General features: G+C 31.5%; 2 protein-coding genes across 2 annotated transcripts in view; one reads left to right on the top strand and one right to left on the bottom strand.

The window, feature by feature from the left end:
* The window catches only part of LOC114339551 (uncharacterized), a 233,559-nt gene extending 221,193 nt beyond the window's left edge, over positions 1 to 12,366 (bottom strand). Inside the window, exon 1 of the mRNA XM_050655547.1 lies at positions 12,214 to 12,366. The gene's annotated coding sequence lies outside the window, so the exon portion shown is untranslated. The remainder of the gene's footprint in view (positions 1 to 12,213) is intronic.
* Positions 12,367 to 12,671: 305 nt separating this feature from the next.
* Positions 12,672 to 25,780, top strand: part of LOC114334442 (T-complex protein 1 subunit alpha) — a 42,446-nt gene continuing 29,337 nt past the window's right edge. The window contains exons 1-2 of the mRNA XM_028284484.2: positions 12,672 to 12,835; positions 24,445 to 24,686. Of these exons, the coding sequence (XP_028140285.1) occupies positions 12,763 to 12,835; positions 24,445 to 24,686 (315 nt within the window). The 5' untranslated portion in view covers positions 12,672 to 12,762. The remainder of the gene's footprint in view (positions 12,836 to 24,444; positions 24,687 to 25,780) is intronic.

The raw sequence follows: 25,780 nt of genomic DNA, 5'->3' as shown, positions 1-25,780 counted from the left end.
GCAATGCAGTCCTTATGAGAGTTTTTAGCGCGGTGATGCCGATTTTATCAAAAAGATTAAATTTAATTAAAACTGTTTTAGAAAAGCAATCTAAATTTTAGGATTCATATGCGATCAAGTTTATTTGATATAGGGGTGGCAAGCTCCATCATAGTCCGAGCCATTTTTCAAAATTTGAAATTTTTCGCGAGCCGCAATTAAACAGTGTAAAAAAGGTATTCAATTTTTCTCTCAGTTTTTGAATTTCACAAATTTAAAAGTGAATAAAATGGTTCACATTGTTATTTCAAATATGCAAATAATTCTAAGCAACCTTTACTACTTCGATTCTTCATCATCCTTCCATTTTTTTCTGGGACGGCCTACTGATCTTCTACCGTCTCTCAAAAAACACTGTATTCCTCTAATCTTACCACACAACCTGCCCATCTTATCTTAGCTTTTATATGTCTAACAATGTTTTCAGTGCCATCCACAGTCACCAATTCAGCTTTGCGGCATGCAGCGCCTTCACACTCTCCTGTCAACTCATCTCTTTGGGGACTTTTCAATATGATTCTGAGAACTTTCCTTTTAAAAACCAGCAGCATATTTATTTCCCGCTGATGTTGAATCCATGTTCACTTCCATGTATAACCATTGGAAGAATAATTGGCTTGTACAGTCTTAATTTAGATTGTCTTTTTAGTAACTTAGATCTTAATAATGATGATAGGGAATATAATGCTCTATTCCCCGCAGCTATCCTTGCGGAGACCTCTTGCCTCTTTTTATATGCGGTTGTCATCTGCGATTACCACTCCTAGATATTTAAACTCTTTTACTTCTTCGAAGTTGTGGTCATTGATAGTTATGTTCTGCCTAACTCTTGGTCTTGGATTTTTGGTTACTAACATGTATTTCGTATTCTCTTCATTTATTCGAAGGTCCGGACTACCTGTTTCTTCCTCGAGTTGTGAAAACACCTCTCTCACGTCTCTTGTAGAATGAGCGACTGCACCTAGATCATCAACAAACGCAAACAATAGTTTTAATCAGCGATTCGCAAATCCCCCTGTCAAATCAGATGATATTTTACTTATTACATATTCTAAGGACAAATTGACTAGCAACGGTGATAAGGGGTCTCCTTGTCAAAGTCCACACTACACTTAGTCTTTTACATTTCTTGTCACTAATTTAAGACATTTTGAAACACAAAAATTAAAAGTAATTCAGGTATATTTATTAAGAGCCACAAATAATCCTTCAAAGAGCCACATGTGGCTCGCGAGCCACAGTTTGGCCACCCCTGTACTATAGTTATTACGCATATGAATCCTAAAATTGTAGATTGCCTTTCTAAAACAGTTTTAATTTTAATATCTCTAGAGATTAAGAGTTAATTTTCTTTTTCCCGGAATATACGTTCACTGGCAAAGGTTTATAGTTTACTTCAACTAGTAAAAGTTGAATGTTGAATTTAACTTTTCAGAACAACTATTACTGCTCGTTTTAGTTTCAGTTTACTTGAACTAGGAATAGTTAACTTTAACTGAGAATCAACTCGAACTGTAACATATACATATAGAAATAGAGTGTTGACAGTTTATAGAACAGTTGTTTTTTAAGTTTATAGTTGTCATTGTGTTAAAGTTGTAAAATACTATTGTAACTTCACAAAAGGCGTCAATTATTACCATGAGTATATCAATTATTATCAATTATCATGACAGTCACATGAAATGACAAACATGAAAATCACATGTGAGAATGGGCCGGATAAGCTTAACAATTAGGTACTCGCGTGTCTAGTAGCGTGGCCAGCTGCAACATGTAGTGAATATCATAAATGAAGTAGGAGAAGAGTACCTATTAGCTTAATCAACCCTATATGGAAGCTCAGTTGAATATAAATTATAGAGCTATTGAACAGGTTCAAATATTTAACTACCTTGAAGGTACATTAAGCAGCGAATGGGACTGTGACCAGGAAGTGATGATAAAAAGAAGCAATGTGGCTAAAAACGCCATTCGTTAAATAATTTCCTTTAACTTTTCGAATCGGGTCTTGAAATGCTATATGTCGTCCATCCTGATGTACAGAAGTGAGACATGGTCCTAAAAGTGAAATCTCTGAATCGTGTGGATACTTTTGAAATGTGGTGTCTCAGAAAGCTGCTTAGAATTCCATGGGTGGACTATGTAACAAATTATGAGGTCCTAAGAAGAGCTAATCTAAAGAGAATTGTTAGCTCTTGTTAAGCAGTGAAAAGGTTCATACTTAGGCCAGATTCTATGAAAAAACAAATATAATCTAAATATCATCTAAATGTGTAAAGTTGAAAATCAAAGAGGCCCTGGGCGACAGCAACATTGATGGTTCAGAGACATACTGATGCGGCATAGGGGAGACCGGGGCAACATGAGGCTCGGGGCAGAACGGGAAATGCATCGGTGTGCATAACTTATAGTCGTCATAATATTGGCAGTAGCGCCATTCGAACGAACGTGGTTTGACTCACTTCAGTCATTAGAAAGAAACTTCTAGTCACGTAGTATGCTTCTTTAGACATAAAAACCATTTTCTTTTGTTTTGTTAAAAAATTTTGGTAATATTTATAGAAGTGCTATAAGGTAAGTAAGCAAGTTTTATCACGTTTTTCATTCAAATATGATAATACTTTGCTGAATTTTAATATTGCGTGCTGTGAACCGTTTTATATCTTTTACGTTAGAAATTACTAATTTTATTTGAAATGATGTCTGTTGGGGCAAAGCGGTTGGGGCAATATGGGATATTATCCCATCTTGCCCCGCTCTCCTAAATTGCCGCTACTTTACAGCATTTAAACTTTGTAAGAAGAATCTGATTAAAACTGACACTAATAAAAAAATCAAAGAAAACTAAAGAAGAAAACGAGATGGACACTGACTCATCAAAAGATGATGAAGACTGTGGATGCATCTGCTGTGGATACTTATATTTGCAGTCAATTGAAGGATGGGTAGTGTGTAGTGTCTGCCATGGATGGGCTCATAATTCCTGCATAGATGTTAAGGAAGAAAACGAAGGTGCTCATATTTGTGAACTCTGCCAGCCTGACTAAAATACATTCCCATCTTGCCCCGTAGCATTTCCCATTTTGCCCCGTAACCGGGGCAAAATGGGAATTTCGGACTGATAAGTTAAGTTCTTTATAACCAAATAACTAAGCAAAAGTTATATGAAGTTTAATAACAAGTGATCCTGTCTGACTACAAAATTACACTACAATTACAATAAAAATGCACTATATAGAAATAAACAAACCAAGACACTTTGAATGTTCGAGGAGCACTCCCAAATTATGAGTTGGGAGTGCTCCTCGTGTTTGTTTATTTCTAATGCATCCTTAGAGGTAACACAGACGGGGCGGCATACGTCGACTGAACCCCCGCTGAGATGTCAAAAGTGACGCATCCCTTACTATACTTTGATGCAGTAACACACACCAGACGCTCTTAAAATTTTCGATGCAGCGACTTTCTGGCGACATATCCTGGAACCCATCCACCGCCAATCGGTTTTATGACTTCGATGGCATATCATAAATGGGTGTATCATGGTGCAACACAGACGTTTGAGCTGTTTTCTAGCGAATTCTCTAGTGAGTGTTGTCAGATCGTGTTTTTGTGTTGGGAAATACAGATGTAGAAAAATTAATTAATGAAATTCAGATGAGACCAGCTATTTGGGATATGCGTATTGATGAATATTCAAACAGAATAATAAAAAAACAGGCCATATTTATTATTTTATTTATTATGCTCTACAGGCCTTGTATTTACAATTTTAGATAATACAGTTTATGCTAATAATTTATATATAATTGTATTTGATGTCTATGTAAAAATTGCTGAATTATGGTTCTCCACTATATCCTATTTTTCACCTCCTCTTTCCAGTGTGTAATTTCTATCGATACTATACCTTCCTGAAACTTTCTTGCTGTCTTTTTCTTGGTCTACCTCGTCTCCTAGACCCAACTGGTCTTCTGTGCAGTACCATCTTTGGTATTCTTTTCTTATCCATACCCTCGACATTACCTGCCCACCTGATTCTTTATGACTTTGTGTATCTTGTTACACTTGGTTCCTTGTAAAGCATCCTTAATTCTTGATTGGTGCTTCTATGCCAGCCGTCTTCTGTATATGTATTCTTTCCCCTGAAAATAGCTCTTAGTACGTTCCGTTCTCAACTCTATATCATTTTTTCTTGTTTTATTTAGCACCCATGTCTCACATCCGTAGGTGACTGTTGCTCTTATTACGGTTTTGTATATTCTGGTTTTCGTCTTTCTCGATACGTACTTTGGCTTTAATTTGAATAATTTTTTTGTTAATATTCATTTGTGAAACATCACTATTTCCCAATAGATGGGGTATAATAGAGGGGCATCAATTTAACACCTGTATTTGCTCAGTAGCGTACCATAGAATGGACAGCCTCTTAGCGTTATAAATAGTTTTTCTTAGGTGATATGCTTTCCCTCATAACGGTGTTATTTCTTGAACACGGCTCTTTAATACTCACTAATAACTCCTGAAAAGATTTTTTAGACATTCTTGTAAAATTAAAAAACATCTCTGGGCCTTTATTATATTAATTTCGTTAATATAATGTGTAAAAAATCCCTTATAATTTCGTTCCTTTATGATGGGATGTATCCAATATGTGCGTTTCTTTTTTTCTTTAATCTAAGATAAAATAAACTTGTATTTATTACAAAAGACAAATCGTCATAACTTTCAGAAATCGTAAAGTTATAGCGGACAGACTATATTTATTATACATAACAACGCATGAAAGGCAATCCTTCCTAACCGACATCTATACAAATGTGCAGGAGAGCTGATCAAAAATTTTTTTTATTGAAAAATTCTTATAAAATATTTACTTTCCATCATAGATAAATACTTGTTAGAGTTTATGCATTATAATATTGTGGGCTTTTATCTAAGAAGTAATATTTTTACTTAACACTTCAAGTTTACCATTTAGAGTTGGTTAGTAAAAGATTACCCCAAAAAAATAACAGGTACAACTATCTATGCGCCTGAGCCTACAAAAAAACTTTCAAGTATATTCAGTTACATACTTAAGCTATTTATATGCAAATAGGTAAAAATATATTAATAACGAAAAAATATCTTTGAAAAATAGGAAAAAAAAACTAAATAATTAAATTTTAGTCAGATCTTTCAAGAAAAATAATCTAATTACTTATTATAAAGTAACATTTGCAACTCTATCCGACATTTTTGAAGGGAGTGAGTTTAACAAATAAAACAATTTTTGTTTTTAATCAATATTTTTATTGTATTGCAGTATTTTTTTGAATTAAAAATGAAGAACTTAAACAAAATTTGGTTTTTATAATAAACACTGGGTATGAATAAAAAAAATCTTCTAAATAATTGTTAAATAACATAAGTAAGTAACATCAAGAATTTGCAAACAAGAAAGAGATCTCAACATATTATTATTAATTATTATTACTCCAAATAAGGCACAGTGTACAGTTTAACATCACAAGACTCATCAGAGTTAAAAAAGTTTCTTTAAAATCTCATACATAATATTATGTTCGTGTGTACTCTTTCATTAACACTTAACTATGGTTAAGATCCAAAACTCTAACTATTGGAAAAATAATTGGTAAAGAACACATTAAATGCAAAATTAACCAAGTGTACTTAGAGTAATATCCTATGTAAGACAATTTGTAAGGAATTCTATAATTCAATCTCAAACATATAACAAATGATAGCAAACAAACAAAACAAATAATAGTTAAAAAATCAACTTTAAATCGTATTTGGTCAAGACTGTAATACTGGAACCTCAAATAATTAAACTTATAAAAAAATATGCTATTTAGGGGGGCTTGCGTAACGCTTTCTAAATCAATTTATGCCTAAACGCATTTAATAATGTCATTGCATCTTTTTATAATCCAAACAGATGACGGAGAAGCAATAATTGCATTTTAATGCATTTACCCATAAATTTATTTAGGAAATGTTACACAAGCCGACCGTATACTTGTTATTAACCAGCCTTATTAACACTTTGACTTCTTATACCTTATAACATCAAAATGAAAGCAACCACAAATTATAATATACTCGTAATACTAATATTAATAACATAATATCAAAACAAAACTGCAGCAAAAATAAATGAAAAATCGTAATCAGGATCTTCTACGTCTGATTCTGGTAACACACCTTTCATATTCGCATCCCGTGGAATGTTCAAATATTCATGATGAAAACAAGCTGGAATGACTTGGTGAGCACAAAATTTCTGAAGATCGTCATATTTCTTTTTGGAAATGGGCAGTAGTGATCTATAGCAGGACATAAGTGGGACCCTAGTCTTAGGCTGGACTTCAACATCGAATAATTTGACAACAGAATTCATAGATGTTTTTATAGAAACAATAAGTGCGTTCGCGGGTGCCAATTAGCAGCAAAACGCATGCGCACTTTAAAATGATATAAATAAAATCGTTAATAGATAAATATACAAGGTATATTTACCTAGTATAATTTTATAATTAGTTATTAATATTAATTAAATGTAAGTATACCTCGTATATTTACCTATTAACGGTATTATTTATATTACGTGAGGTTTGTCACCTAATGTGTTTGTCTTTCTTAAAAGTTGCAATCCGAACTTTACTTATTTTGCCAGTAAGATTTCCTTTGAAATATTTGTCTCCAATGTTATCCCATTTTTTAAATTGATCATAAGATATTCGGTCAACATTAAATGGCGATGGATTCTTTCTAGCAGTTGAGAAAATGGTGAACCATTGGGAAGGTGCATAAACAGTTGTATGTTTAAGGTTATTTTCAATGATGGCGTGAGACGTATCTACTGGCATATAAGTGTGTCCAGTTAGTAGGAAATTCAACTGAATTGTTTCAAGATTATTACATTCCTGCAAAGTTTGGTGAATCATACCCATAACAGTGCGGTTCCGGTTTTGCCCTGGACAACAATCGCAGTATAACAGCAATCGTTTAACATTTCCTCTGGCATCAACAGATTTAATGTATTTATGCAAAATTGTTGCTACTTCATTTGCACCTCGTTTACCATTAGATTCGTCCCAATAATAACAGAATACTTTACGAGTCCTGTTCTCGTAGAAACATAGGTTATAAACAGCTAGTTTTCTACTATAGTATAATAGTAATAAAGGTGAATATGGCGTATTCAAGACCTTTTGAAGATCAAAGCTGACGCATAATGTAAAAGAATCATCTTTGTGGATCTTTTTGTGACTTTTGAAACGGGCGTAACTTTCTTCTTTTTCTTTCTCATGCTGTTCTTTTTCTTTCAGTTTGTCAGGATCAGTGGTTTTTTCAAACACAAGGCATTTATTGCACTTATCTTTCTTTGGTACATGAAAGCCGACGTTAAACTGCTCATGAAATATTTTGCGAAAAATTCTCTCACTCACAATATCCATACCTTGATTAATGACATTATTTTTATAAATTCCGTAAAGAGTTGGTATGGTCTTGAATTCTTCTGGTAAATAAACTTTACTGGAATCTTGGCGGCCATAGTGCGATGGTAAAGCAGGCAAACTTTTTATAAAGTTTATAACGGTATCCAGAGTAGTTTGTTTGGTTTTATTTGACGGCTCCATCTTTCCTCTCATGTTTTCCTTGGCACATCCCCACTCTGCATTTTTAATAATACTATAAATAGTTTTATCTGAAACATTCATAGTGGCTGCTACGAACTGTAAGCATACATTTCTCTTACCTTCTCCTTCATTTATAAAATATTTTATAGTACAGTTGCGTTTTTCAGACTCACTGCGCTTGCGCTTCACACCTACTCTTTGCGCCAATGATACCAACCAATTTCGTCGTCGAGTTGTATCCAGTTTCCAGAAATGGTTAAATAGGCTTTCTCTTCTTTCTTCTGGGATAGATCCACAGTTATTGCCACATTTTTTTCCTTTACATGGATTCGGGAGAAATTTCTTGGCTGGTACTGTCACTCCCTTCTTAATTGTATATTCTTCCCCAGCTCTCTTCTTCTTAGATCTTTCTTTTCTTTCATTATTTTTTCTTTCCGTGAATCCAGCGTCACCTATAGTTTCTTCTTCTATGCCCGATCCATTCGTTGTTGGTTTTATTCTTCTGAAATTCTTTTTCTTTTTTCTTGTTTTACCCGTTGACTCTGCATCATTTGTTTCCTCGTCGCTTGCACTTTGTACTGGCAACCAGTCGTATGAATCCTCATTGTCGCCGTAAAAAGTTGAAAAATCTTCTTGATCAGACATGTAATCGATGTATTTCATGTCTCTTTTGCATTTACGAACAGTTTTTTTTTCTTTTCAACAATATTTGTATTATTTGATTGTTCTTTATTCATCTCAGTTACTTTTAGGACTATATCAATGTGTGGTGTATTTAAATCCATACTATTTGAGGGCTGTGCCAAATTTTCACCTTCATCAGGACTGTTTCTCGATATAAGTTTATGATTGTGAGTTAGTCCTCTTACTAGTATAATACGAAAGCAGTATGCAGTATGTTATGCATAACCGACATTCAAAACATGGTTGCGCCTCCTAAGCGCCTATTATTCGTTTTGAAATTCAAATAAAACTATCTAAGCGACACGTTTGGCACAACATTAAGGCAAGTAAAACTATTTAAGCGACATTCGGTTCCAAACTAATTAGTCAGGTAAAATTATCTAAGCGACATCAAGTCGGTATCGTTTTTTTATGTAAAATTATCTAAGCTCTTTTTTATACCTATTTCGCAACAAGCAAAAATGTCTAAGCACAAATGATGTCAAATACATTTTTAGGAACAAATGTATAAGGACACGTTTGGATGATATTTCTGTTTGTATAAAAATCGGTAAGCGACTATGATAGCAAAATCTAGAACAGGAAAAAATACCGTACTGCTTGGTGCATATGATTTTACTTTCAGTAAATTTATCTAAGTTAACGGTTAATATAATTTTAAGACAGGAACAAATTACTATTCGTTTTTTCTTATAACTCAAACTGTCCAACCAACCGATATATAGAAAATTAGGACTTTTTTGTTGCTTAGTCAGTTGAAAACGTGAGAATACTTAAGATTCACGTACTTCCTAAGCGACAACAAATCTCAACGCAGCGCTACGAGACCCAGACCAATCGACGCGGATTTTTATGGCGAGTCGAATGATATATATATGTCATTTTACCAAATCTTGTCGGTTAGGAAGGATTGCCTTTCATGCGTTGATAAGAAATACATGTTCGAATTATCCGTGCTTTTCAATTATCTGTGCCACCACCGGTCCCCGAGGAATACGGATAATCAGGGTTTTACTGTATGTGCAAAAAAATTTTGTATTTGCAGAATCCGTAATACTTTAGTTTAATTACCTTATAATATACAGTGGAACCTCGATAACTCGGATTAATCGGGACCACGACCGATCCGGGTTATCGAAAATCCGAGATAGCCGGAGAATATGGTAAAAATTAATAAAATACGGTATACTTACAGATAAACTCCATTAGAATTGAAATAACATGAAATATTTTTATAAATATGCACAGTACATATTACCTACTCATTACAATTCTAAAAAAAACCAAACCCAAACAATACAAGACACACAATACTAAAGACCATTGTTTATAAAAGAATTTTTTAAATAGTCTTTCCTAAACAATGCTGACAGTTTGAAATAAAAAGGAATAGATACTGCAGACAGCTGGCTGTTGTTTTTGCGGCATGTACTATGAGTAATTTTTAATCTCGTGTTCAAATTACACACATAAGTACAGGACACAGAGAGTCTAGACACATTATCTCTCAAATATTATATTACATACACTTTTATTGTTGAAAGGATTGTGGGATAATTAACTATTTTGATTGGAAATAAGCCACAATTAAATTGAAAAATACAAAATATTGAAAATCAAAATGTTTATCTGATGAAAATCGGTCCGGGTTAGCCGGACTTCCGGGTTATCGGGGGCCGACTTATCGGGGTTCCACTGTACTTACAATAATAATATTTAATCTTTTAAAACAACATTAAACAGGTGATTACACCACTAACATAATTATAAAACATGTTTGTCCAAATTGGTAGAGCAAAAAGCTATAGATTTAGGTACTGTATAATTGGGAGAGACCTGCACTCAGGATTGTATCGAAATGGTTGAGAAAGAAAAAGAGATATTCAAAAACAACTAAATTCCTATTTGTCTTGCCAAAATTCATTTAAATCATAGATATAACTGTACAAAATAAATAATTGGTTTAACCCTGAAGTACTATAATATCTAAAATCAATTATTACATAAACACTAACTATTTAACTGCCTGGCGGATGGGTTTAGCATTTTAGTGGAAATTCCTTTTTGTTAAATATTTTAGTGCACAAAACTATTTCAATGACTTACTGAAAGTATTATTTTTACTCCTTATAAAAATGTGGGATAAAAATTAAACAAATTAAAAAACCTTGGTAAAACAGTTATATAATCGAGTTAAATAAGGAGTACTTAACACACATGAAAACAAAAAAGTTTTCAAAAAATGACAAAACAAAAAAAAACTGACAAGTACTAAATTTGTTAAAGTGTAGAGCATAGGCGTAACAGGGAGGTTTGGGGGTTACAACCCCCCCTCCATTTGGATGTACTTTGAGCTCTATATGCTTAACACCATTACTATTCCATACCCCCCAGAGACTGTCAAGTAGTTGTAACCCGCCCCTTAGGATCATCCTCGTTACACCTCTGGTGTAGAACACCCCAAACAAATCTTTTTCTCACATTCCAAGCAAATTGGTATTGACAGTGGAAGTATACATAAACTGTTCTTCTTTTCTTTTTATAGTGGCAATAAGAACAGTATTTTTTTTTCTAATTTTTCAACTCTTACTTCTGGACTCTGACTCTGTTGAGGTTCATTTAGATCAAGTAAGTCGCATATGCTCAACTTCAGTTTTGTAGTTTAGTTCTGGTTTTCAGTCTTCTTACAAAGCCTCTTTGAGAACAGATAAACCTAGAAACATGTGTTAAATGATGGTAAGAGTAAGAGACTCGAATTGAATCAAAACGAAACTGTCTATTTTTATCTAGTTTTCTAGGTATGGAGGAACTTTCTAGTCTTCTATTTTCTATTTCATCAAGCCATTTCAAAAGAGTTTCCTCATGGTCTTTGTCCCCATATTTTTTTTGATAAACTGGGTCCCTCATCCATTTTTCAGTTAAATAGAAAATACACACAAACATTAACACCCAGTCTTTTAGATGGAAAACACACTTTGAGTCTAAACATCTTTCAAATAACAATTTGCTGCAAACTACTGAATTCAATACCCCTAAATAACAACACAACTTGAAAAGTAATAAAAATGGTCTTTGAAGGTAGATATCCTACATCCTACTTTCAATAAGAGATGCCATCTGAGAAGCAGGGTGTTAGTACTTAGGGAGCGTTCAAGTAATACGCAATGCAATTTTTGACCCCTCCCCCACCCCCTGCGTAACGCACTCTAATGTGAAACTAAACGCTCTTTTCAAACCTTATTTACAAATATGCTTTTTTAGCTTGATTTCAGCTAGTAAAACCATTATTTAGAAATAGAAGTGGATTTTGGGACAAAACCTTCAGCAGTACTAAACGCCAGGGAAATAATAAGTAATGACAGAGTAAGAAAAAACTTACCACTCAATATTTTTTTATTCTATGTCTAATATACCAATACTTAGATAGAAGGAAGTTTTATAACCAGTTTTAAAATAAAAATTGTTGAGCTATACAAGCAGGTGTCAAACTACTTTCCATAGATTTAAAAACTAAAAATCTGTTGATATGTTGGCAGATTGATAAATTTACAACTATATTATGCTTATAGACATATTATGCAGACTACAAGTTAACATATCACTCCATTATATTAATTGAATTAATCATTTGCCCCTTGCCCTAGATTAATATGTAAGTAAATTAATTAAATCGAAGCCACACGGGCAATTTCTATAAAAACCAGATAATATAGAAGAAAGCTTGCAAAAAACCTCAAACAGTTAACTCAAAAACAACAAAAAGCTCAAGTATGTTTAAAAAACATGATATAGCATGAACCATGACGTTTCTTAAATTATTTATTAAATTGGGACTTACCAATATGAAACAAATATCTTGAAATAATTGCACGTAATTTTAGAAAACACTACACTTTTTTAAAACAAACACAACAAAAATTAATGTAGATCTCGTCTACAAATTGCACTGGCCACGATCATCAATCAGAAACGTAGACATGTTAATAAATTTTAATTTTAGTTTATTTTCAAGAAAATGACATTGACAGAATAACAAATTGAGCAGTCGGTAAGACAGATTTCTTTTTCGGTCCGTTCGATCCCCACTCATTTTACAACAGTTCATTAGAATTAGACTTTTAATGAATCGTTTAAATAATAAAAATAGGTCAATAAATAATACTGGATAACTTAATTAATTCTTATTTTTAAAACCAATATTCATTTTGGATAACTATCGTACCATATAGAACTCTTCTCTGTCTCTACGTACCTAATTAAAAGAAAGAAGATCAATATGTCACATGTCATATGTCAATTATAACTCACTTCACTTTTATTTCTGTCATCTGTCAATATCAGTTGATTAATTTGCGGCGAGGTTGCTATAAAACTTATGTTTTAAAAAATGTCGATTTTAGCAAGTCCACTGTCTGTAGCCGGCTCCAGAACAACGGGAGCTTCGGTTCGCACTCAAAATGGTAAGTAACACTATATTTTATTGATAATTTGTACCGCACCTAACCTAAACGCCGCTCACGAGGTAAGTATATCCACCTACATCAGTTTGAATATCTCTTTAACTACAATAGATATTTCTACAGAACATGTCTACTTATACAATTAATTTTCATTGCTAAACACGACTATTCATTAACAGATTTTGACATTATTATTATAATAATTCAGAACTATAAAAGGTAGAGGATGAAATAATCAGTCTATGTTTCTTGCAAATATATGTTCTGGGCGTGAGTATTATAAGAGGCGGATTGAGGAGCTATTACAAATCTATTGGTGTTTGTAAACAAAAACTGTTTTTCTATATAAGCCTGAGATAAAAGTTATCAAAAGTTATGTCACTGGTAGTTCTTATACACCTCACCCTCTGTTCAGTAAACGCTGTAACTATTGTACACCCACAATATTAAAATTATGATTTTTAATACATAAAACCAATCAAAACGAATTCAAAAAGTACAGCAAATGTATACCTTGTCAAATATAGGAAATTTTCGATAGACTGCATTTGAACCGAAACACAAGAAGCATGCAACTAGCTAATTCAGTAAGGTATTTTATTCCAAATAGTATAACTCTTTGAGGAATACCAGTTTCAAGAGAGATTTCAGCTAGACTTTGTCACATCTAAAATTAAAAATCAAGCAAGAGCACATAATATATCAGTTAAAAGTTGAAAACAAACAATAACACATCACTTTATTTTATTATTTTTATTTTATTTATGAAGGGGCAAACATTTATACACATTACCATAAAAATTGCATAAATTTGAATTTAACAAAGATACCATACCGAAAAGCATTAAAATTAATAGTTTAGAAACTACACTTGCGATCATAAAAAGCGGGTCACTCGATGAATTATTCAAGTTAGATGTCTCGAATTTTCTAAACCTGTTGTCCGATTTTAGTGATTTTTTTAGTAGGTTATAGCCTTATTCTTTAACAATATCGCTATAATAATATTGTTGCTAGACAGGTAAATTTTCATTGTATACCTGGTGTAACAATCATATTGTGTTTATTCCTCAAAGTTCGAAACACCCTGTGGAATGTCTTAGCATAGATAAAATATTGAAATTAAAACTCGATTGTAGCCTTAGGCTTTCTTAACATTTTCTTTTTTTTATTTATTTTTTTTATGTTGGATAATAAAAAAGTTAGACACGTTAACAACTAACCATGTTCTTCATCATAAAGTGTGATTCTAAATAAGTGCTACAAACCTTAAGGGGTAATTCTGCATGAAAAAATAATGACTGTTTGCTTTATAAACGTATGGCCACAAATTATTCGGTTTCAAGATACGGGATGTTAAATTTTTTCTTACAAACTGACGATTTATTTATTGCTCTAAAACCGGTTGAGATATGCAAATGAAATTTGGTAGGTGCTAAGAGGTAGTTATGGCGAATTTTTTGACATACATTTAAGAATTTTATATTCACCATTGGCGTGCATACGGGATGTATCTAAAATGTTTATACCCATATGCACGCCAATGGTGAATATAGAATTATTAATTGTATGTCAAAAAATGCAAAATAATTGCCTCTTAAAACCTACCAAATTTCATTTACATATCTTCACGGGTTTTAGAGCAATAAATAAATTGTCAGTTTGTAAGAAAAATTTCAACATCCCGTATCTCGGAAACGAAACATTTGCGGACATATGTTTATAAAGCAAACTGTTGTTATTTTTTCATGCAAAATTACCCCTTAAAGTTTGTCGCACTTATTTAGAAACACCCTGTATTGATAACGAACATGGCTAGTCATTAACTTGGCTAACTTTTTTATTATCCAACATAAACAAATAAATCAAAAAATAAGATGTTAAGAAAGACTAAGGCTACAATTGAGTTTTAATTTCAATATTTTATCTATGCTAAAACATTCCACAGGGTGTTCCGAACTTTGATGAATAAACACAGTGTGATTGTTACACCCGGTATACAATGACAATTTACCTGTCTAGCAACAATATTATTATAACATTGATAAAGAATAAGGATATAACATAGTAAAAAAATCACTCAAATCGGCCAAGAGGTTTAGAAAATTCGAGACATCTAACTTGAATAATTCATCGAGTGACCTGCTTTTTATGATTGCAAGTGTATTTTAGTTTAGTATAAAAATTAATAGTTTAGAAACATGAAAAAAGTCAACAGTTTTAAAAAGTAAATAGCAAAATATCAGTAAAAATTATGGATCCAGAAGACCGTGAAGAGGATAAATTCTACTTAATGGTTTTTAAATAAGTTTCAGAAAATTGCTGAAATAGAAAATAAAATTACTTTTGCTATAATCTATACATTATTTAATTTAATGTTTAGGTAATTAAAAAAAAATAGTTTATGAATGCTGTTTTATATAAATTAAAAAATTGTAGCTTCTCATAACAAAAAATATTAGAAATATAATTTCGAAAAGTCTATCTTTAGATTTTAAACATACATACTTTATACAAAAGATATGACAACCCTGTTTTGCTAGGTTATGTTCAATGCCCTATTAGTGTAGTCACTGAAGGTGGATAAATATGAGCTATTAGGTTTGTTCTAGCATCAGTTTCAAACGGTTTGAAACCATCAGTGAATAGTGAACCAGCGTGAGTAGAGGGGATAGCACTGGTGACTGTATTATGTTTTCTCACTGACGAACTGTTTGCTGACGGTTTCTGACTAGTTTGACTGTTTGCTAGAACAAACCTAGTATCTCCCACTTCGTTGAACCGCCATCTATATTCATGAAAATTGGTGAGTGCTTAGGCTTAGAGGATACCTCAAGGAATAAAAGTGACATGGTGCCAACTTGAGTTTTTACCCTTGGGGTGGATGCCACACCCTGGGGGTGGTGAAAATTATTTTTAGGGCAGTCAATGAGGGTATTTGGCTCCGAATTCCATCCTACTACATCGATTTACTTGATATTTTCACAGTAAGTAGGGAATAGCTCAAGAAACATAGTCTACCCTATGCTGATGTGCGCTTTTATCTTAGGGGTGGTTCCCACCCCTTCACAAGGGTGAAAGTTCGGTTAAAAAGCCACGGAAGAGGCCAGAGAACCTAATTTTAAGCAAAAACTGTTCTATAATTATTTTTTGAAAACTCGATGCTTTTTGAGTTATTTGTGGTTGGAAATTGGCCATTTTCATTGAAAAATGACACCTTTTGGGACGGATTTTTGCGAATACCTGAACTATGCATATAACAAAAAAACTATATAAATTATTTCTGTAGGTTATAAAAAACAAAGAGATTGGTTCCTTCATAAATCTTCTAGTTAGAATACAAAGTTGGATATGGCAGGTAAGAAGAGTTTGTTTTTTTGCTTCAAAAATCGGTGTATTCAACTTGAAATAACAGAGAAACTAGATTTTAGGTGTATAATGATGCTAATAACTTTTGTAGTGCTTGGGAAGACCTTTAAAATGAGCAATACTAAATGTCGATTATATTCTAACTAAGCGAGATATTCTGCAAAAAAGTTGACTAATGTATTTTAAGAAGAAATGAGAAGTATATTTAACCTCATCCATCAGAATTTAAATATGTACATCATTTTCCTTCTACAATACTTTTTAATATAGTGTTATTTCTATGTTCAAAAAATTTGACCGGATTAAAATGAATGGTTTTTGAAAAAAATAAGATCAAATTATAGAGCGCATTTTTAAATTTTCTTAAAAATCTTCCTTTTCCTCGATGTAACTCGAAAAATATAAAAGAGATAGGAAAAAAACGACCACACAAAAATGTAGGGCTTTTTCAGATAAAAACTTCCTTTTTATTTTTCATTACTATATCTCTTATCATTTTCAAGTTACATGGAGAAAAAGGAAGATTTTTAAGAAAATTTAAAAATGCTCTCTATAATTTGATCTTTTTTTTTTTCAAAAACCATTCATTTTAAACCCGTCCAACTTTTTGAACATAGAAATAATACTATAATAAAAGGTATTGTGGAACGAAAACGATGCATTTACATTTTGCTGGATGGGGGTTAAAATTACTTCTCATTTTTTTCTTAAAAAATACATTAGTTATCAATTTTGTTTGCAGCATATCTCGCTTAGTTTTAATGTAATGGATCTGTAATATAGCTCATTTTAAAGGCCTTTTCAAGAACTAAAAAAGGTATTAGTAGCATTATACACCTAAAATCGACCGTTTCTCTGTTATTTCAAGTTGAATACACCAATTTGAGAATGTATCAAAAAACAAACCATTTTCATTTCACCTCTACCATATCTCTTTTTGTACTATAACTAGAAGATTTATGAGGGCAAGTGTCTCTTGGTTTTTATATAACCTACAAAAATGTTTAATATAGTTTTTTTAGTGAGATGCATTGTTTTTAAGGTATTCGCAAAAAAACCGTTCGAGAAGGTATTATGTTTCAATGAAAATGGCCAATTTCCAACCACGAATATCTCAAAAAGTATTGAGTTTTAAAAAAAAAATTATAGAACAGTTTTTGCGTAGAATTGGTTCTCTAGCGAATTCCGTGGTAATTTTAACCAAAAAATTTTCCACCACTAAGAAAGGGTGGGAACCACCCCCAAGATAAAAGCACACATCGGCATAAGGTAGACTTTGAATTAGGAGATAAGTAGAGGCTAGGCCCAAAATTTCATTAAAATCCATGCAGTAGGATAGAATTCGGAGGTAATATCCTATTCTTGCTCCCACTGACTGGCGTATTTAATAAAAATATCCCCTTAAATCAATAGAGGGATAAATTCTGAGAAAATTTATTATATAAAGGAATTTTTGAAACCTGTTAGGTGTTGTAAAGGATGATGCCAGGAATGACTTCTACTAAAATGTAACCAAAAATTTTGTGGGCTTTTTTATTTATGACATTTTTCATTTGTTAAATTTGCAATTTTTAAAGATTTTTAATTTTTCAGCTTAGGATAGATATATAGATATAGATAGATATCTTTATTTCAAAAATAGGTAACCTAATATACAAATTTAACTTAAATACATTTTTTTACATATAAAACGAAGGAAAATACAATACAATGATTCACAATAAAAAAATTCAATAAAAAAATAATAAATGTAATAATGAATTAAAAAATAATAACAAATTATAATCAAAATTAATAACGAATTATAATCAAATTAACAAGTTCCCCAACCAATAAAAGTCAATAAAAATAAACAAAAATATTGTGCACGTTCACCGCCAATTCAAATACATACTACTTTAAATTTTTAAGGAAAACCTTTAATTTATCTTTAAAACTTTTAACTGTCCTACAGTCTTTTAATTCATTAGGCAATTCATTAAATTCTCTGAAACCTCTAAATATTAATGAATTCATTGAGCTGCTATAATTCATTTTAGAAAAGTATATGTTATTTTTATTTTGAGTATCGTGTATGTGTGTATTAGGAAAATTAATAAATTGCTGAAAATAATCGGGAGCTATATTGTTTTTAATTTTATAAACAAAAATCAATGCAAAATATTGAAACCTTTGATATACCGAAAACCAGTTCAATGTATTCAGCATTAAATTTATTGGTGTCCATCGACCCATTCTTAATATTATACGCATGCCACGATTTTGTAATTTTTGAAGTTGCCCCATTTTATTTAGGTTGAACAAATATAAGACTGATGCACAATAATCAAAATGTGGTTGGATCATTGAATTATATACAGTAAGTCTAGTTTCTAAAGATAAATTTTTTGCTATTCTTGTAAAAAAGAATAATTTCTTGCTGATTTTTTTGTGTATATAAACAAAATGATCTTCCAATGAAAGAGTGTTATCAAGTTGAAATCCTAAGTATTTAATAGTTGTTGTTATTTCAATCTTTTCACCATTTATGGATAAATTAATGCTATTTATATTGATTTTTTTATACTTATATCTACTGGTTACAATTAGAGCTTTTGTCTTTGATACATTTAATTTTAACTTGTTTAATGTTAAATAATTATAAACAGCCTCTAGAATTGAATTCATTTTTGCCACTGCATTTTCCAAGCATACATCACTACAAGCTATTAACGTATCGTCAGCAAAAAGATTGACAAACTCACAATCCACAAACAGATCTATATCATTCAAGTAGAGAATAAAAAGTAATGGCCCCAGGACACTGCCCTGAGGTACACCTAGATCAATGTTAAGTTCATCTGACATACAATTATTGAATTTAACCTTCTGCTTGCGATTTGATAGATAATTATTCAGCCAGTCAAAAACTCCACCCCTAATGCCATACTGCCACAATTTTGCCAGTAAAATATTACGGTCTATGGTCTCAAACGCCCTCTTAAGGTCTAAGAATACAGATACTACATATTTGTTTTGATCCAATTCAGTTTTAAATTTACTAATTGTCAATTGAAGTGCCGAATCACAAGAGTGTTGCTTTCTGAAACCAGATTGATTACTTATCAAAATAGCATTTGTTTTAACATGTTCAATAATTTGATCATACACAACAAGCTCAATCAATTTTTCAATTGGGGGTAGTGTATTGATGGGTCTGAATTCTTCAGCTTTCACTGTATTATTGATTTTTTGAATTGGTACAATTGTACTAACTTTAAGTTGATTCGGAATTTTACCAGTAGACAGACAAGTATTGATTAAATTTAGTATAATATGCCCAATTGTTTCAAAAATGTCTTTGAGAATTTTAGCGTTTAATATATCATGAACTGAGCATTTACTGTCTAATTTATTAACATACATACATAATTCGTTTAAAGATACTAATTTAAATTTATTTATTGGTAGGTATAAGTTACTATTTTTATTACACCAGGTTTGCCTCAAATCCAAAGCTCCAACAATATTGTTGATACTTGAAACAAAGTAACTGTTGAACTGGTTAGCGATTTCTTTGCTATCTTGACATGTTGAATACATACCTGTTTCAAATTGAACATATTGAGGTGAACCCTTGGATTTAATGTTCACTAAATTTTTTAATGTTCTCCACATTTCTTTGGGGTTGTGTCTAAATCTATCTATTTTATTAAAATAATAAAGATTTTTTTTAGTTTTTAACAAATTAACAACTTCATTACGATATCTTTTAAAATTACTCCACAACTCCTGTTTAAACGGTTCAAGTGCTGTTTTAAAAGTTCTATAAGCATTATCACGTAATTTTATAAGAGAGTAAACTTCGTTATCAAACCAAGGTAGCTTTAAGTTAAACCGGCAGATTTGAATAGGTGCTGTTTTATTGATTTCAATCTCACAATTTAAAAATAACTCATTAAAAATCGAGTCAACATCAACAGAATTCAAATTCCAGTTATAATACATTAAATTAGTTTGAATTGTCAAAATATTACTCTGACTTAAATTTCTAAATTTCTTAACATTATAATGCTCTGTACTTTTAGTATTTCTTATATTAACAGAAATTATGGAGTGGTCAGTTAATTTTGGAGTTTCATGAACATTTACTATGATATTATTAGTATTTGACAGGACATAATCTACCAGTGTTTTAGATACATTTGTCACTCTAGTAGGTTCTGTAACTAATTGGCAAATACCGTAGCTCAACATTTGATCATTTATTTTTTTGACATAAAAAGTTCTTGACAATTGATCTAAATTGAAATCGCCCACTAAAATGAAAGAGTGGTTCGTTGAAACAATAAAATCAAAAATATTATCCAGTTCTTCCATAAACCTAGCATCTGATGATGAAGGCGAATGATATATATGCAACCTATGTACCAAGTTGATGTTAGAAAATTAACTTTTAAAATTACACACCAATAATTTTTGTCAAGGACATACTTTCTTACAACAGAACATCTATAGTCACTTTTAACATATACTAACACTCCACCAGTATACCTACTTGATGAATCACAACGAACACACATATAGTTTTCAATTCTTATTTCATTATCTTCTATGTCCTTGGTGGTCCTGGTCTCGCTTAATAAAATAACCTTCGGATTAAAACATAACAGACTTTCCCTAATTAGATCTAAATTTTGCAAAACACTTTGAGCATTTATATATATAACATCTGTATTAAGTCACCCGAATCGATCAGATTCTGTAGTTCATTTTGTACTTTTTTATAATACTCACGTTGCTGGTTGGTTTGATCTGCAAAGATCTTGATACCTGCTTCCTTAATCAGTTGTTTATTCTTCAGCACAGACATAACCTTTTCTTTAGATGGTAGTATAACTTTAATTGGTCTAGTTTTCATTGGTGTAAACTTACCAAGTCTAAAAACTTTAATGCTCTTTCTGTCTATATCAAAATTTTCCAATATCTTGTTTACCGTAGTCAAGTCTTCATCATTTCTGTCCTGTTGGGTCTTCATTTTGGACTCATTTACATTAAACACTACAATATTAGAAGCTCTCCTCTCTCTATCCATAATTTCACTGATTAAATCTTCCTTAACACTCAATGACATTTCCCCACTTCTCTTGTAACCTTCAACACATTTTTTTACTTCTTGCAACTCGTTTTGTAAATCACCAATTTTTTGTAGTAATGTAGGAATTAATTTAACTCCGGCTTCACATTCTTCACAGTAATACTTCAATAATCTGGTTCCCTTAAGATCAATAACTTTTAATTCACTAGCAGTAAGATTCGAACAATCCCTGTGTGTAGCCCTCTGGCAGCTGTCACATGTTATATATGGTCTGCTATTTATAATTTTACAAACAACACACTCCATAATAATCGTCAAATTAAAAATTAAAGAATTAGGAAAGTAGTAGGCACGCCACTGGTAATTATTCCAAAACAGACGGAGCTTATCCTTAATTGATTTTTAATGGTAATTGCTTTTGAGCCAAAAAAACGAAAAAGAGAACTGCAAAACTGCACTAATTTTCACAGATTTCTTAGATTAGAACACTTCAACTTCAAAAACACAACTTTAGGCAGAAACTGCAGACCTTTCTCACCATGTAGGTATGACTTTCAACAATTAAATTGAAGGTTTTACCACTAAATTTTGATAAAAACAATCACAAGAAAATATATACGTTAATGTTGTTGATATGTTGATATGTAGGATATGTTAGATATGTTGATATGTAGGATATGTAGGATATGTTAGGATATTCATTTTAGAGAAAAACTTTTAAATAGAAAGTTGTAGTAAATTAAAAAACCTACAATTTGAGCTATGGCAGGTTTAATTTCGTTAATTTGTTATTGCAAAACAGCCTGTGAAAAGTCCAAAATGACCGTTTTTTGCAATTGCATTATTTATTGTAAAAAATACCTTTCTTTTATTCTTTAAGGCTTTAAAATGAAGATCTTTCAATTCCAAACATAAAGAACATTTTTATTTTGTTTTTAATCTTCTTTTTGTCTTTAGCAACAATAATCTGCAAGTTAAAAACTCATAGGATGTATAAGGGGCCGCTTCAGTTCAAAATGTTTATAATGAAATTTGCCCCCTTATTTTTAAACCTGAAATAAGACGTTGAAAAATGCTATACGTATTTATTTACATCAGAATATGAAAATATAAGTCTTTAGAAGGAGAGTGGATCTAGGATTAACCTTCTACGATTTTTTTTTTTCAAAAAGTTATTGGGACCGTGCAAGTTCAGCAAAGCGACCCCTATTTCTACGCTCTGTACTATTATTCGCACTTTTAATTATATTGGCCAATTATATTAGTCCTGGTTACTGGATAATTGTCAAGGCCATAGTCCAAAAAAATAATAAGAAGAAAAAATAAGATTCAGGTTATGTTATGAAAACATCAACAATTGTATGTAGTAAATAAAATTAGTTATTAAAATGCAGTACTGCAAGCAAAATACAATTAATTAAAATTACCTTTATATAATAATTGCATATCATATCAATATTGTGGAGCAATATATAATTTTTCTGCTTCATTGACAGAAGGTATGAAATATACGTCAATTTGACAATTTCAATTGACAATATGAATTATTTAAGATAGTTGCAATATTTCTCCGCGACTCGCGCAGGGTCGTTTCTCGTTTCCCTTTCCAAGTACTTGCACATCGCGAATAGCCTTCGACATTTGACCTCTCGGGATAAATAATTTATAATATCTAAGCAACAAATTCACCAATCGGGCTTTACAATTTTTTTTATGTTTGGAATTGAAATATCTTCATTTTTAAAGCCCTAAAGAATAAAAGAAAGTTATTTTTACAATAAATAATACAATTGCAAAAAACAGCCATTTTTGTGTTTTCGCTGGCTATTTTGCAATAACAAATTAACGAAATTAAACTTGCCATAGCTCAAATTGTAGGTTTTTAAATTCACTACAACTTCCTATTTAAAAGTTTTTCTCTAAAATGAATATCCTAAATTGCAAAATTAAAAATCTTTCAAAATTGTAAATTTAACAAGTGAAAAACATCTTAAATAAAAAAGGGCACAAAGTTTTTGGTTACATTTTAGTAGAAGTTACTCCTGGCATCGTCTTTACAACACCTGATAGGTTTCAAAAATTCCTGAATTATAACATGTTTTTTCACCCACAGGCTGGGGTAAGGTGAGAATATAGTTTTCCACCTACCTCTACCCAAAGTATACGTTCCCTGGTCTCATTGTAGGGAGCAAAGTCGTACTTTTCCTCCCTTGGGAGACAAAGTACTTTTACTCCCTTGGGCTTAAAAGTAAAAGTGACGTCACAGTGTGTCACCGATGAAATAACTTATTGACATCTTATGTTATATTCTATTTTCTATTACGTAAGTATCTATACATTTTAACGTTTATTTGTAGAACACCCTGTATTATTCAGAATGATAAAAAACAGTAAATTGTTATTTTTATTTAACAATGTTTTCATTGATAAGTTGAATTTTATTTGACAGTTGACAGTTATACTGTCCTTACTTGTTAGTTTTAGTTTTCTTATAAATTTTGTTAGTTACGTAAATAAATAATTTAAAAATGAAAAAATGACATGTTATTTGAGGGAGGTGGAAAAATCATATATATATATATATATATATATATATATATATATATATATATATATATATATATATATATGATTATTAATATGTAGTGACTGTTAATAATACAAAATGAATAATTTTGGGGAATGCAGTCAATGTGTTTTGGGCTGATTATATATATATATATATATATATATATATATATATATATATATATATATATATATTATAACATAGGAGTAAAGTGCCTTTTCCTCCCTTGAATGATTACTGCCCTCCGCTACGCATCAGGCAGGCTTCATTCTCGGGAGGAAAATTAGCACTTTGTTCCCCTCTTATACAAATAGCTATTTACAAACATTTCTTGTACAACATTGAACCAGCCTTCCCAACTTTTTTCCTACAAACACAAACTATACTGAACAAATTTACAATATGAATATTGCCCGTTTTTTCTTGGATTCTCTGTGTACTACTTGCTCTCCTTATTTATTTATCTTTAATTATTATATAACTACATATCAGTTAATCTAATAATACACTGGTCACACAGAAACGATTCTAATAGATAATTTCCATTAAGTTTTAGTTTAATCTCATTTAGTTCAATGTAAATTAACTTTTTAGTTATGGCAGCCTCTACTATCGCAAATGTTGTAAAGAGTTCATTGGGACCAGTTGGTCTAGATAAAATGTTGGTTGATGACATTGGAGATGTGACAGTAACTAATGACGGAGCTACCATTTTACGTCTTTTAGAAGTTGAACATCCTGCCGCCAGAGTATTAGTAGAATTGGCTCAGTTACAGGATGAAGAAGTAGGAGATGGTACAACTTCAGTTGTTATCATAGCTGCAGAATTACTAAAGGTAGGTATAAAGTTGTAATTCTTTTAAATTTAAATGTCATAATATATAATTACATCATTTTTACAAAATAAGTAGTCAATTTGGAGTATTTAATGTTACTTAATAAGTTGGAGTTGGTCTGTGCCCATTGAACTGGCAAGTACCTAGCATTTTCGATCAGGGAAACATGTTGCCCTTTGAGCATGTATTCTAATACATCTAACAACATCGAATTGTAGTCAAAAACTCATGCTTCAAAAATAAAAGTGAACGAATATATCCTTTTCATATTTTGAGTCCTATAAATCGCAAAAACCTAAATTAAAAAAATACAAAACAATTATTTCTGAGAAACTAAACAATGACTAAATAAAAAACAAATGTTTGAGCTGCGCAAAGTAGATACATGAATAAACGGAAATAAGTCAATCTTCGCTGCTGCCTTCCGAGATTCTAAGATTCTTTCCTCAATGCCTTCTTCCATGTCGGTATCGTGGTCCTGTACTTCTTCATAATCTCCTTCCAAACTAGCATCATCATCGTCAGATTCAGCTTCTGGCTCAGAATCAGATAGAAATTCCGCATGCAGCTTTTCAAGATATGCTAGTTGCTTTTCTAAACTCATCTTAAAAAATCTGTAAAAAAAAATAAGTTTATATCAATCAAATATACAGAAAACGTAATCAGTAGATCACTCCCAATTATAAATTACATAAATATTTTTATATTTACCCTAAAAACAAAATATTTTAAAATTTAATCTTACCTGAAGATTTGTGACAACTTGTATACCATGCGGACTCACGTTCCGCAAGTCAATATAGCAGCAGAACTAAACGCACTAAGACAATTCTCACAACAGTACTGAATAGAGTATCCCCTCACTTGAAGCTAGCGAGCATGCCACGACCGAGGTCGTAATTAATCGTCAGAAATCGGCAAATATTTAGACAAGCGGAATCATAGTCCGCACGTTAACTCTGAAAGGTTAATAAGGTTTAAGCCAGGATAACAGGGGATAAGCGGCCAACTCCATAATCCAATTTTGATTTGTCTTTAATCCATTTAACAGTCGTTTTGACTTGTTCATTTGTTATTTTTGTCTTATTTATTTA

The sequence above is a fragment of the Diabrotica virgifera genome, chromosome 7 (genome assembly GCF_917563875.1).
Source record: "Diabrotica virgifera virgifera chromosome 7, PGI_DIABVI_V3a".
Lineage (NCBI taxonomy): Eukaryota > Metazoa > Arthropoda > Insecta > Coleoptera > Chrysomelidae > Diabrotica > Diabrotica virgifera.
This window is presented reverse-complemented; position numbering and strand designations above follow the sequence as displayed.